Source organism: Nipponia nippon, unplaced genomic scaffold (genome assembly GCF_047370975.1).
Source record: "Nipponia nippon isolate SJK-2023a ecotype South Korea unplaced genomic scaffold, ASM4737097v1 scaffold_4, whole genome shotgun sequence".
In the NCBI taxonomy this organism is placed as follows: domain Eukaryota; kingdom Metazoa; phylum Chordata; class Aves; order Pelecaniformes; family Threskiornithidae; genus Nipponia; species Nipponia nippon.
In genome coordinates, this window is record NW_028262358.1 from 12,397,920 (window position 1) to 12,410,682 (window position 12,763).

Sequence of the window (12,763 nt, forward strand, 5' to 3'; positions counted from 1 at the left end):
TTTTCTTTCTGTACTGATTGAAAAAGAGTATGCGAGTCAGGATGATAATTTGATGAATGTTATTCTTGGAGTCCTTTCAGAGAAACAATATACAGATGTGAAAATAAGCAACAACAACAACAAAAAAAATGTTTCTGTGTGTTTTCAATCTTTCTGGCCCTCCCTGTTTTCAAAAAGATTGTACTTAGAGGTCTTGTTTGAACTTTCTTGCTTTTTAAGCTTAACCGAAAATAATATACAGTTGAAAAGGAGAATACTGGACGTAGCTATTTCTGCTCCTGTGCGTGTTGTAACACACTACTACTGTGTTATTCACTAGTGACTCCAGAAGCTCCTCAGTATATGGAATATCTCCCTAAAGCTTTGCCAATTTGTAGCAATCACTTGTCTCTTGGTGGGGTGGTAGGGAGGAGGGAGGAAGAGCACCGCAAAGTTATCTGTGCTTAAAAACATCATCTTAGCCTTTCTCTGAAATCAAGTTTACAATACTTGAATGTTGCTTAATCTTGTAAACCCTCTAGTAAGTTAAATGTATCAGAGCTGCATTATGGTAATTAAAATACTTTCCCCTATGATTTTTTTTTTTGGTCATTTCTAATCCATTGTTGAGTATGATTAAACTGGTAACAGCCAGTTGCATTCAACTTCTGGTTAATGTCCAGGACCTGTGAATACTTGGCAACTTGTATGCAGTTCTGGAGTCCTTGTGCATAAATAGTTAATGGGGTTTTGTTTTATTCAGTATGTTTTTCAATTTTCTGCAGGGAGCAGCCTATGTGGAATTCGATGTACATCTTTCTAAAGACCATGTGCCTATTGTATACCACGATCTCACATGTTGCATGGCCATGAAAAAGGTAAAGATGATGGTATCTGTATTCTATCTTTAAATGTGACTATTCCGGAAACCAAAATGCCAAGCTCTCCTAGAAATAATTCTGGGGAATCAAGGGATGGAATGGGAATAAATATGCAGTGTTACTGTGTGCATAAAGTAGAGCAGGGAAGTTGAATTTTTCCTTTTGATGTCGTAGCAAGTGTTTCAGATGCATGGTTTGAGACTCTTCAAGCCTACATTGTAGTTATTTTTTTAGCTTTTTTAAATTTCTGGTTTGGAAGCAAAATGCAGACAATTCCACTATATTCAGTAGCACTTCTGGGACTGTTTTAGACTGTCACAGTAAGAACTTCTGGTTGTTTCTTTTTTGAGGGAGACTTAGTGTGATTCTCAGCATGACTTCTCATTCCTGCTAATACTTAATGTATACTTCTTTTAAGCAGTTACGTACTCCTAAATGCGCTTCAGGTTAAACAAACATCTACCTTGGTATCTCAGTAGTGGCCAGTAGATAGAAAGCAGAAAAGTGGAAGAAACAAAGATTTCCTTCATTTAGGGAGTTTGATTAGCCAGAAATGGCTTGGCTTCCATTAGTTTTTCTCTTTCTTTAACCCTTTTTTAGTTCTGCATTTTGCTCTGTCCTTTAACTGTGAGATAATCAATATACTTCATGTCTCGTTGGGACAGTAAGTGAGGCTGAAGACCTGCTTTTGGATTGCTTGGTGGAAGAGAAGGAAAGGAGTTAAGACAGAGGTTCTAGGAGCAGGAAAATGGCTCTTGAAAGCAAGTGTCCTGTTCCTTTGCTTGCTTACCTCATGAGGTTGCAGTTGTTCCATCTTCTTTTAACCAAAAACTCTTTTCTGCTGTTTTTGTGTCAACAGTACTGTACTATAAGAAGCAGTGAACAGTACTGTTACTTGTACATATAGATAAGCATTCCTTAAAAGGTGCTCTGAACAGACTATAACAATACCTCTTTAAATACCCAAGTTTTATGAAGCGTAACAATTGAATGTTTTCATGGAGTAAAGTGACATTGCTCTGCTTAATAATGAGGGAACCACAGGCATAAGGACACAAAAAAAAACCACCGTGGTGCTTTTCCATCTGGTCTGTTGTATGTTCTCCACTGAGGCCAGAATACTTGCATTCAGCAGCAGGTCAAAGAGGTTGGACTGTTCTAGTTTTCTTCTTTTCTGGTTCTGGCAGTGAAAACAAAGATAGCATGGGAGGGCAGACTGCAAGATAAGTTCGTTCTCTCTTCTTGGCACTAAGTCTGTATCATCCTGGTATCATACAGGCTGGGGGATGAAGGGGTTGAGAGCAGCCCTGAGGAGAAGGACTTGGGGGTACTGATAGATGAAAAGCTGGACATGAGCCGGCAATGTGCTCTTGCAGCGCAGAAGGCCGACTGTATCCTGGGCTGCATCAGAAGAAGCATGGCTAGCAAGTCGAGGGAGGTGATTCTGCCCCTCTACTCTCCACCTGGAGTCCTGCATCCAGCTCTGGGGTCCTCAGCACAGGAAGGACGTGGACCTGTTGGAGCGGGTCCAGAGGAGGGCCACAAAAAAGATTGGAGCGCTGGAACACCTCTGCTGTGAGGAAAGGCTGAAAGAGCTGGGGGTGTTCAGCCTGGAGAAGAGAAGGCTGCGGGAAGACCTTATTGCAGCCTTTCAATACTTAACAGGGACTTATAAGAAAGATGGGGACAGACTTTTTAGCAGGGCCAATAGCGATGGAACAAGGGGTAATGGTTTTAAACTAAAAGAAGGTAGATTCAGACTAGACATAAGGAAGAAAATTTTTACAATGAGGGTGGTGAAACACTGGAACAGGTTGCCCAGAGAGGTGGTAGGTGCCCCATCCCTGGAAACATTCAAGGTCAGGTTAGATGGGGCCCTGCGCAACCTGATCTAGTTGTAGATGTCCCTGCCAATGGCAGGGGGGATGGACCTGATGACCTTTTAAAGGTCCCTTCCATCCCAAAGCATTCTATGATTCTATGATCATCAAACTCTCACACCTGTTGTGATATTGCAATTTATAACAAGTTTGGTTTTGAACAGTTGTGGAAATAGAACTTTGACTAAGGGAAATGCGTATTCAGTGTATGTTGAATCACTATTGTCTTGTTGAGTAAAAATTTCTTTATAGTGAAGAGGGGAATTTGAAAAATGGATTGACAGAATTTTTCCAATACCAGACCTTTATTTTGGGGGTGGGGTGTGTGTATCTCAGTTTACCAGGACACTTGTCTTTTAGTTTCTGGGACATTGGATAGACAATAATAAACTGAACTGAATTAGAGTATTTTTAAATACATTTCTTTACTTGCAGAGTTTTTTCCCCGAATACATCAACCAATCAAGTTTTTTTACAGAATAAATGTGCTACTCTTTTCTGAAGAAAGAGCGTTGAAGCCTCTGACTTGCATGAAAGACTAAATGCTATTTTTTCAAATTGACATCGTTTCATGCTTCTGAGTGCCTATGTTGTCTCCTGAAAACTGATCATTTTACTCGGATTATAAGATACCACTTGTATCTTTATCAATGAAAGAGAAATAATCAGTTGCCTTTAATGTTACCGTATTAAGAGCATGTAGGCTTTTTTGTAGTTTTCAGTGGTGCTTAATTATGTATTATTTCTCTTCAAAGAAACTGGATACAGAGCCTTTGGAACTGTTTGAGATTGCAGTCAAAGAACTCACATTTGATCAGCTGCAGTTATTGAAGGTATTGTTCTTTGGCTAGTATGATACGCTATGTGTACAATTTCAAATTGTGTATGAAGCTTAGATTTTTTGGAGTAACTATAGATAGTTTGGGAGAGTACAGGTTTTAAAAATTGTACAAGTAGAACAAGTAGCTAATTCCAAGAATAGTACTTTTGCACCATCATTAAAACTGGAATGAATTTCATTACTTATGTTCTAGAGAGGTGGTCTGACAACTTGTGTAGATCCATATCATTATGCTAACGTTGATAATTTTAAAAAAAATAAGAAAGACTGAAAGTGCTGGTAGGGTTCACTGAAAGACAATGCTTTGGAGTCTTTGAAGAAAGATATCTGGCACAAAGTCTATCTGATTTTCAAATATTTCTGTGTTAACAAGAGAGATCCAGATTATGTTGAACTCCTCTTTGGAGGTGCATGTGGAGGTGTAAAGGGTCCATGATTCAATGGTATGGATTAGACAAACTGGCTAGAACTAAATCATTATTTTATTTAATTGAGTGTCACTGTATCTTCTGAACAGAAGTGCCATGCCTACATAAAAGGGGGCCACTGAAGACCTAGCCGAGATATCTGTCCTCGGTCAAGGAAGCACTTGGTTCATCCAAGAGCTACATGTTTCTTTTTACTTAAAATTATGTGGTCTCCTCCTTTTTGTGGAGAGAGAATTTGAATGGAGCGATAGAGTTGGCCCTATGCCTGGCCTGATTCTATCTCAGTATGTGACTACATTATAAAATCACTGTTGGCCCTCTTGTCTGCATTTGATTGGAAACACGGAGTCTAACATCTGACAGAGGAGGGTTTAATGTTTAGACTTCTTCACATGTTAATGTTATATTATGTGTGTTTCTACCCTTGAATGGGTTTTCTGAATTTTCAGTAAGAATATTTTCAGTTTGTTTTTGAACTTTCCTTGGAATCTTTATGTTTTCAAGTTTGAAAGAAAATTGTGATGTGTACTAGTAGTTCCTTTAATCTTTTACAAATTACTAAAACTGTAAACCTTTGAACTTATAAACAATTTATAAGGGAAATTAGTTCTATTTTACATGTAGTAACATCTCTATGGGTGGAGTATTTGTTAATTTTACTCTTCTTATGCTCTTTAGCTGGCTCACGTGACTGCCTTGAAAGTAAAAGATCACAATGGTATGTACTAGTTTGCAAGAGTCTTCAGATTTATTTATTCCCATGTAATGATATATGTTCTATGATTGCAGCCACATTTGGCTTCTTCCTGAACATTTTTGAATGCTTATGTAGTTACTTTAATTTTGTGCATGCTGTAGAGTTCTTTGCTGGGAAGTAAATACCTGGACAGGAGTTACTCCCTTGGGAAGATGGGACAGGAGGGTAGAAGATGAATGCATAGCTAAATATATATCTATGAATATTCTTAACAAAATTTCTACTAATGTTTCCATCTTACACTTCTCTAACTGTACCTTTTTGGCAGCTCTTCAGCATTGCTAACAAGAACTTTGGTAACTGCTGTAGGGTGTCTTACTGGTGCTGTAAATTTTTGGCCTTAATTCATCCACTTTATAGGGACAGCAATATCAGGCAAAGTATCTCACACATCCTACCTGTCTGGGAAAAGATAAAATAAGAAGCAAGGCTGCTTCTACTGGATGTGATTCAGTAACTGAAATGGTGAGGGATGGGAGAAGCTGCTTCTGATAAGTATTTTGGCAAGGCTTTTAATGGGGGGGGGTGTGTGTGTGTGTGTCAAAAAACCTTCCCACTGGCAAAATAGGAATTGCCAACACCATCGTTGGAGTATGTCAGTGATAGAGGGAAGGCTTAGGTAATCAAAAGATAGACCTGATCTATTCTTTACTCATATGAGTACCCTTATGATTTTGAGTCAGTCTTTTCTTGCTGGGATTAGCAGTGCTATTTGTTTTGATTTAATACTTTGTATTTCTTTTCAGCATCTTTTAAAGATGAAGAAAACTCTGCTTTTGAGACCCAGCCATTTCCTTCTCTGCAGAGAGTAAGCAGTGAATATAGAGCAACAGAGATGATGATTGTGGAACATGAAAACATGCATTTTTCTTTCAGCTTTCCACACATAGCAAGGGATATTAATTTTTGGTTTTAGGCCTCAGATACCAATGCTGGAACTGAGAACATAGGCTTTATTGTTGGCCACTGGAGTCTTTTCAGCACTTAAAAGTAATAGTTTGCATATCTTTCAAGCTTCTTAATTAATGAACCCAAGTTCTAGAGCTTGGGATACACTCAGTTTTACAGCTGGTTAACATCCGGGCAGTGCGTTTTAAAGCATCAACAATTGTTTACTAATTTTGGAAAAAAACCTGGCCTTTGATGGTTCATCCCATACTCTTGGCCATCCAGCAGAGCCAGACACAGAGAAATTATGAGTGAATTTCTAGTATGTTCCTGTTCCTGACTATTTGCTAAGTCTGGGCTTTGTGTTGGCTTATTTTTCACAGAAACAACTGGCGAAAACCAGTCTGATACCATTTACAGTGTTTTTTTCTAGAACTTTTTTCCCCTGCTTACTGTTTTTCCTAATGTCTGAACTGCTTATTAACATGCCTTTTAGCGACTTGTTTTATACAATAATACTGCTTTTTATTTGGATTATGGAGATGATTAGTATCCAGTTATTTATAGGCTTATATCAGAGCATGTATGAAATGTCAGTCAGTTAATAGGTCATATGCCCCACTGTATTTTTTTACTGTCTAATCAGATTACTGCATAACTACAGAAAATAAAGAACTCTGTGTAATAGACTAAACTACTGAGATTCAATTCCTCTACCTGTTTTGATTCCCCAAATTGAATTTTCTTCCTATAAGAAAGGGTATGTTATTCTCTTCTGTACCTGTCATCTTTATAGGGTTAAAGAATCACCTGCCAACGTTTCCTTAATTTCATTAGCTGTTAGTTTCACCTTATGATTTGAAGTCACCTTACAACTAATTCCTTAGAAGAATTTCACATACTCTTGTTCTCATCATCATAATGGCAAGCTTATGGATTTCGTACTTAGGACTGTGTGTTACTTAAGATACTTTTTGCATTCAAAAAAACTTCCTGGAGAAGTAGAGCACACTTCTTCTTTAGGAGTATAAATGAGGTATTTCTCACACATGTTAAGGTGAATTGACTTGCATTTGTTCCTTGTCAAAATTTTGTCCTTAAGATTTTATCCATTTTTATGTATTTCCTAACTTTAAACTGAAGGAGAAAAAGGTGTATATGTATCTTGTGTTAAATGTTAAAAACTTAGGGGTTTTTATTCTACTGTTAGACCCTGTTGGTGTTAAATTCCAATGTAGTGTCCCAGTAATTAGCCTCATTGTGCTTAGTTGCCCTCCTTTGCTGTGGGGTCTCTTCATAATGAAATTTTTTTCAGGTCCTGGAGTCTGTTTCTGAAGATGTTGGGTTTAACATAGAAATAAAATGGATCTGCCAACAAAGGGTAAGTAAATGTACACGTGATTTGCTTTGATACTTCGCCATTCCTGCAGCTAAAGCTTGTAATTTGGCATGGAAATTCATGAGCTACAAACAAAAAAAGGCATAATTTTGAGGTTTTTTTGTGACTCTTGTTTTATTTTAACCCACTGTCTTTAAAACTGGGAGTAGAGTAGCACTGCTCTAGCAAATGAACAAACTTACTCTTAAAACAATAGGAAGTATTTATAGGATTGAGTTCATAATGCAGCTCAGACTGCTTTTAGTAGAAGACCCTTTTTAAACTCAATGGATCACAACAGGTCAGGCATGCCTATACATGGGAAAAGGGACAAGAAAATCAGACTCTCCTGGCCTGGTGCAGGAGCAGCTACAACATGGTGCAGTAATACAGCCAACTGTTTCCTTCTTGTCAGCAGTACGGTGGACTCAGCTGGATTGCTTAGCGCTCAGTCTAGAAGGAAATGGTTGTCAAGGCTAGGACTGGAAGCCTGGAGTGGGAGAAAGAAGCTAAGTAGAGGGGTAGGTGGAAGTCCGTATGCATGGAGACATGCTAATGCTCTCAGAGACTGGTCAACTGCAGAAAGACTGATACCTGCTATTCTCAAAGACAAAGGATATCTTCTTTATTTCCACAAATCTTACTGTTGCATTTTTATATTTAGAAAAAGCAGTACAAAATATCTGTGATAGTTTTTAGTGATCTTTCATGGAATTCCTTTTGTGTTTTCAAAATTAGAAAAGGCTTCATAGAAACTCTCTCCTTGGATCGGAGGATGGTGAATTTTTCAGTGAATCTTACTACTGTTAGAATTCAGCTGCACCTCACAGACTGACAGTCATGTAGAGCTGTAACTAGCATTCAGTAGACTGAAGGGAGTGATTTCTATGTTCAGACCTGCAAACTGAATTCTCATTTTGCTCAGGTTGAATGAAAGACCATTGCTCGTTAAAATAATTTTAGTAAGCATTAATTTAGATGGCTGAAACTTGTCCTTTCTTTTTATAGGATGGACAGTGGGATGGCAACTTGTCAACTTACTTTGATATGAACCTCTTTCTAGATATTATTCTAAAAACTGTTTTGATGAATGCTGGCAGAAGAAGGATTGTATTTTCTTCTTTTAATGCAGATATTTGTACAATGTAAGTTAAGAAGAGATATACAATGTATTTTCTTTTTTGCCTTTTTTTTTTTTTCCTTTGGTAAAATTTACTTTGGACATAAGAGTACCCAACATAATAACACATGTTTTTGATTAGACCTAAATTTCAGGTGCCAAAGTAGTTGGGGATTGAAATGAGAAATTAGACTACTTTTGCCATCTGGGCTGTGCCAGAAATAAAATAGGGGAGCAAAGTCGAAGTAGATATTTTTGTCAAGTGCCTTCCTGAATGCTTCAGTCTTTCCTGACACAACAAAAAAGGTCAAGATTTCTTCTGATATCACGAAGTCTTTTTCATTCACATTTAAGGGGTACGCAAGCCTAATCTACAAACAAAATTAGTTTTGTTAGAATTTTTTCCACTATACCTGCCTTTTAAAAAGGACACAAAATGAAATAGCTTTGAATTTCCTGTGCTTGGTTTCTTGTTAAGCGGTTTGTTTTCCTTTTAATGGAGTGTCACGTTGAAGGTATTGGAGCACAGAAAAAGCATAGGAGTTGAACTGGGGAACAGTTGGGATGCATATGAACTAACAATATGCTCTAGTACTTTTTAACAAGAAGTGATTTAGCACTGTTAATGAAAGGTTTTATGGAAATCTCACTTGATGAGAGACTGCACTGATGAAATACCACTGAAGGGCAGGACAAAACCAAACTGAGGTACTGATAAAAGGGCCAAGGAACAAGTGCATAAGAGTAACACGCTAATCCCAAAGCTTTGCTTCCATCTGTTGTCATTTCATACTACCTTTCTGGTATCAGACTTGAAAAACACATTAATAAGGTTAGGTATTGTATATTAAACATCTTTATAAACTCTTATAATGATTGCTCATTTTATTTTAAGAAGAAAATTACAGAATTGGACAGTCTTCAAGAATTTTGTATAAATATTTTGAGGATGTGCATCTGAGTTCAATTTAAAGTCTAGTTTCCCTTAAGCTGTGTGTATTAATCTCTAATTAGTGGTAAAAGTAACAGAGAGAACAGTTTGTTGACATAGTTTCATACTAAACTGTAATACCATCTTGTTGCACCAGCTAGGAATTAGAAGAACATGCAGTAAAGGGCGTAATCCTCCTCAAACAGTAAGATTGAATTTCCCTGTTTTTTAACACATATGCTATTTGTAAACCTTTTCTTATAACAGGGTTCGGCATAAGCAAAACAAGTATCCTGTGTTATTTCTCACCCAAGGAGAATCTAAACTCTATCCAGAACTTATGGATCTTAGATCTCGTACAACTCCAATTGCCATTACTTTTGCACAGTTTGAAAACTTGCTGGTAAGCTGACAAGTTCTGGTATTAATCTGCAGTAAAATGAAACTAAATTATTACTACTTTTTGGAAATCCGTAACTTTTGACACTAATGCTTAAAATTACAAACAACATCACAAAAGAAACACAGTAACATTTAGTAACTGCCAAAATAATGTCTATTTCGATGTCTGTATAATACATTGTTTTAAACATAGTGCTATCAGTAAACTCTTTAACTGAATTAATTTTTTTTTATTAATGTTATGTATGAAATTGTAAGGAGTTGTAATTGTCAAAGGATAAAAAAAAATTATGTAGAAGTTTTTCAGAAACATGGATTTTAATTGAAGTGTGTTGTGTTTCAGGGAATTAATGTGCACTCTGAAGACCTGCTGAAGAATCCATCATTTATTAAAAGGGCCAAATCTAAAGGCCTAGTGATTTTCTCATGGGGTGATGATGCAAACGACCCAGATAACAGGAAGAAGCTGAGAGAATATGGTGTTCATGGGCTAATATATGACAGGTACTTCACTGTGTTTTAAAAATAGTAATAATTAAGCTGAGAAATTATTGTATCCCGATTTCTTGTGAAATTTTTCATTGGTGCAGAACATCTTCTTCCTTTGGTGCTGTAAGCAGAAGCCCATAACCCCAATTCAAAAACAAGACTAGCATTAATTCCTACTTTTTCAGCGGTATATATGAAGCAAAATAACTTTTGCTTTTCCTGAGGTTATTGTAAATACAATTTGATCCTCTAAAGAACTAGTGCATGGCATACACATTTAACATGCTATTAACATTCCTGATAGTAATTCTTAAACTTATGCATGACATGGTGAGGACAATGTTATTTAACTGTTTGGCTGAAATCTTCAGCTTTCTACATTTAGTTATGGAAACAGTTAACACAAATGAATGATTTTAACTTTTTTTTTGGCCAACATTCTATTGCATTTCAAAGCTGTGAATTCACCACTTCTCCTATTAAAATTAGCTTGGAGTGACTCCCAGGGCAAACTGCCAAATTAATCACTTCAGAAAGTAGTTATATCCCCATAATTCAGGTGGACATCAGAATACCATGGTAAATCTTTGAACAAAAGTGTTATTTTAGTTCCTTACAAACCCCAAAAGTTTTAGCTCTTTTATCCTAAACGATGTGATATTCATTATTAAAAGATGATGATAAATTTGAGAAGCTGTATTAAATTAGACTTTCTGATAGATTACAAAGAATATGTAATTGGGAAAGCATTAAATGTAACTGAAGTGTCAAAGTATAGAAGACTTTGAAACCTTTTGCTTTAGCAAGGGCATTGCTTTGCATATTGTTTTAACAAAAAAAAAAAGGGGTATGTGTGAGGGAAATCAAGTAATTGTCAAGGACTCTGTTTTATGAAGTGAAAACTGAGAGTCAAGTTAACATATTTAGAGGCAAGAAATTAAATAGGTTCTAGCTTGCCAGTGTAAAAAAGAGTTAACTCCCTTCAATTTGTTCTTGACTATTGAGAGTCCTTCCAGAGTGGTGGGTCCGGTGCTTCTCTGGTTTGCCAGAGGTCTCCCTTCTTGTACTGTATAGTATGTCTCCTCCTTTTCATTGCTGGTAAAAATTAATAACAAGATTTTTACACTGAGGATCAGCTTCAGACTGGTCATTGAAATGTAAGTCCTCTTCCTGCTACAGCAGTACTACATGTTGTACCTCTCCTACAACCCAAGATTGAGGCCCCTTTAGCAGATGAAAAATATCTTTGGACTAGTATGCAGACAAAGTGGTACTCTGACTCTTTAGTGTACAGTCATAGAGTTGTTATGAAATCCTATGGCATGCATAACTCGAAGTGATAAATTTTTGGTCTATAGACAGGTGGGGTGTTTTAATCAAATACTATTGCATAAAGTGTTCTTATGAAATGTCTGTTCATCTGATGTCTACTAATCCAGTCTTCTAGAGTTCTTAATTACTCCTGATGTAATATATACACACTACTATGGTAAAACAGTAAAACAGGTGACAGCCTTATTTCTGACTTCATGTTGCTTTTATTACTTTAGATACTTAATTGCTTATGCTTAAATAATGTTGCAGTTATGTCAAGGCTGCAAGTCTGCTACATGTCCTCTTATGTTCCTTTTTGTACTTTTTATTGTGTTTTAAGTTGCAGTATGATAGCAGAACACCTTTTACCTCACCTTTTGATGACTAACCAATTCATTGGAATTGTTTATAGGCTGAATTCCCTTGTGGATTCAACTGGACAAAAAATTCTTAACCCTCCTGCACTATTTAGGCCACTTAGGTTCTATAATCATATTCATCTCTCCTCTCACTGCCTGCCCCCTGTATCTTTTCCACCTTGTTGACATCTTTCTACTTTATTGAGAGGAATCCCAAAATTAATATTAATTCCAAAGCTGTTTAAAAAACAGTAGTTCAGTGGTGCATTTTTTTCTTTTTCAAGTCACAAACTGCAATTGAGTAGCAAACAATTATCTCTTCAGTATAATTGTTGCAGGATCGTTAACTAATTTCTAGACACTGTTGACCTTTTTTTTTTTTCCATAAGCCAAAACGAATACTGGAATGTTCCTTTACAATTCTTAATTATTTTTCAAAATTTATTAATTGTCTGAATAGAATTAACTTTAATCTTAATATAGGTTCTTTAGAAGGAACATGTCACTTTCTGAAAATTGCATGCGATATCTCAAGCTGGACATTTCAAAATGCGGGTGGTACCTGCAAGTCCTGGATGGCGTGTCTAAACGTAAAAACTGTCAGCAAGTGTTTCCATTCACAGTTAGAGCTGCTGAGTAAAGAGGCAGTCTTTCAAATCATTTGAGAGTATGAAGTTAATACCAAGAGTTTAAATTGTCAAAAGTTCAAATAGGTATGGTGTAAGCATCCATATTCTGTGCTGTTTGAAGTTTAGAAACAGATAAATTCAAAACTACTCTGAGGCAGAACTCGAGTAGAAAGAGATATGTACATGCTTGTTTCAAGGTCTAGAAATAAGTAGGGACTTCAGTAATCTGTTTAAAGTGTAAAGCCAGTTTATGCTATGGTTGCATCTTCAAATTCCAGAATATTTCGAGGGCTAAATCAAGATGTGCTTTTTCTATTGCTTCTGCAGAATTTTTGTTCTCTGGGCTTAAGGCCAAGTCCAGATATTTATCAAAAATCGCTGTGCCTGGTGTTTTCTGTTGCTGTTTACTAGACCTTTACTTACTCTTAGTAAGCGTTATTTGTCTGAATAAGCTAGGAAGTGAATACAGGAATTTTAGTGAATTTTA

General features: G+C 36.6%; 1 protein-coding gene across 3 annotated transcripts in view; it reads left to right on the forward strand.

Annotated features, from left to right (window-relative positions):
- Positions 1–12,763, forward strand: part of GPCPD1 (glycerophosphocholine phosphodiesterase 1) — a 44,541-nt gene that overhangs the window by 26,472 nt on the left and 5,306 nt on the right. For all 3 annotated transcript variants that reach the window (XM_087777191.1, XM_087777190.1, XM_087777189.1), the window contains exons 12-19: positions 765–857; positions 3,496–3,573; positions 4,688–4,727; positions 5,513–5,574; positions 6,970–7,035; positions 8,041–8,177; positions 9,351–9,486; positions 9,829–9,989. In XM_087777191.1, coding sequence (XP_087633317.1) covers positions 765–857; positions 3,496–3,573; positions 4,688–4,727; positions 5,513–5,574; positions 6,970–7,035; positions 8,041–8,177; positions 9,351–9,486; positions 9,829–9,989 — 773 coding nt within the window. The remainder of the gene's footprint in view (positions 1–764; positions 858–3,495; positions 3,574–4,687; positions 4,728–5,512; positions 5,575–6,969; positions 7,036–8,040; positions 8,178–9,350; positions 9,487–9,828; positions 9,990–12,763) is intronic.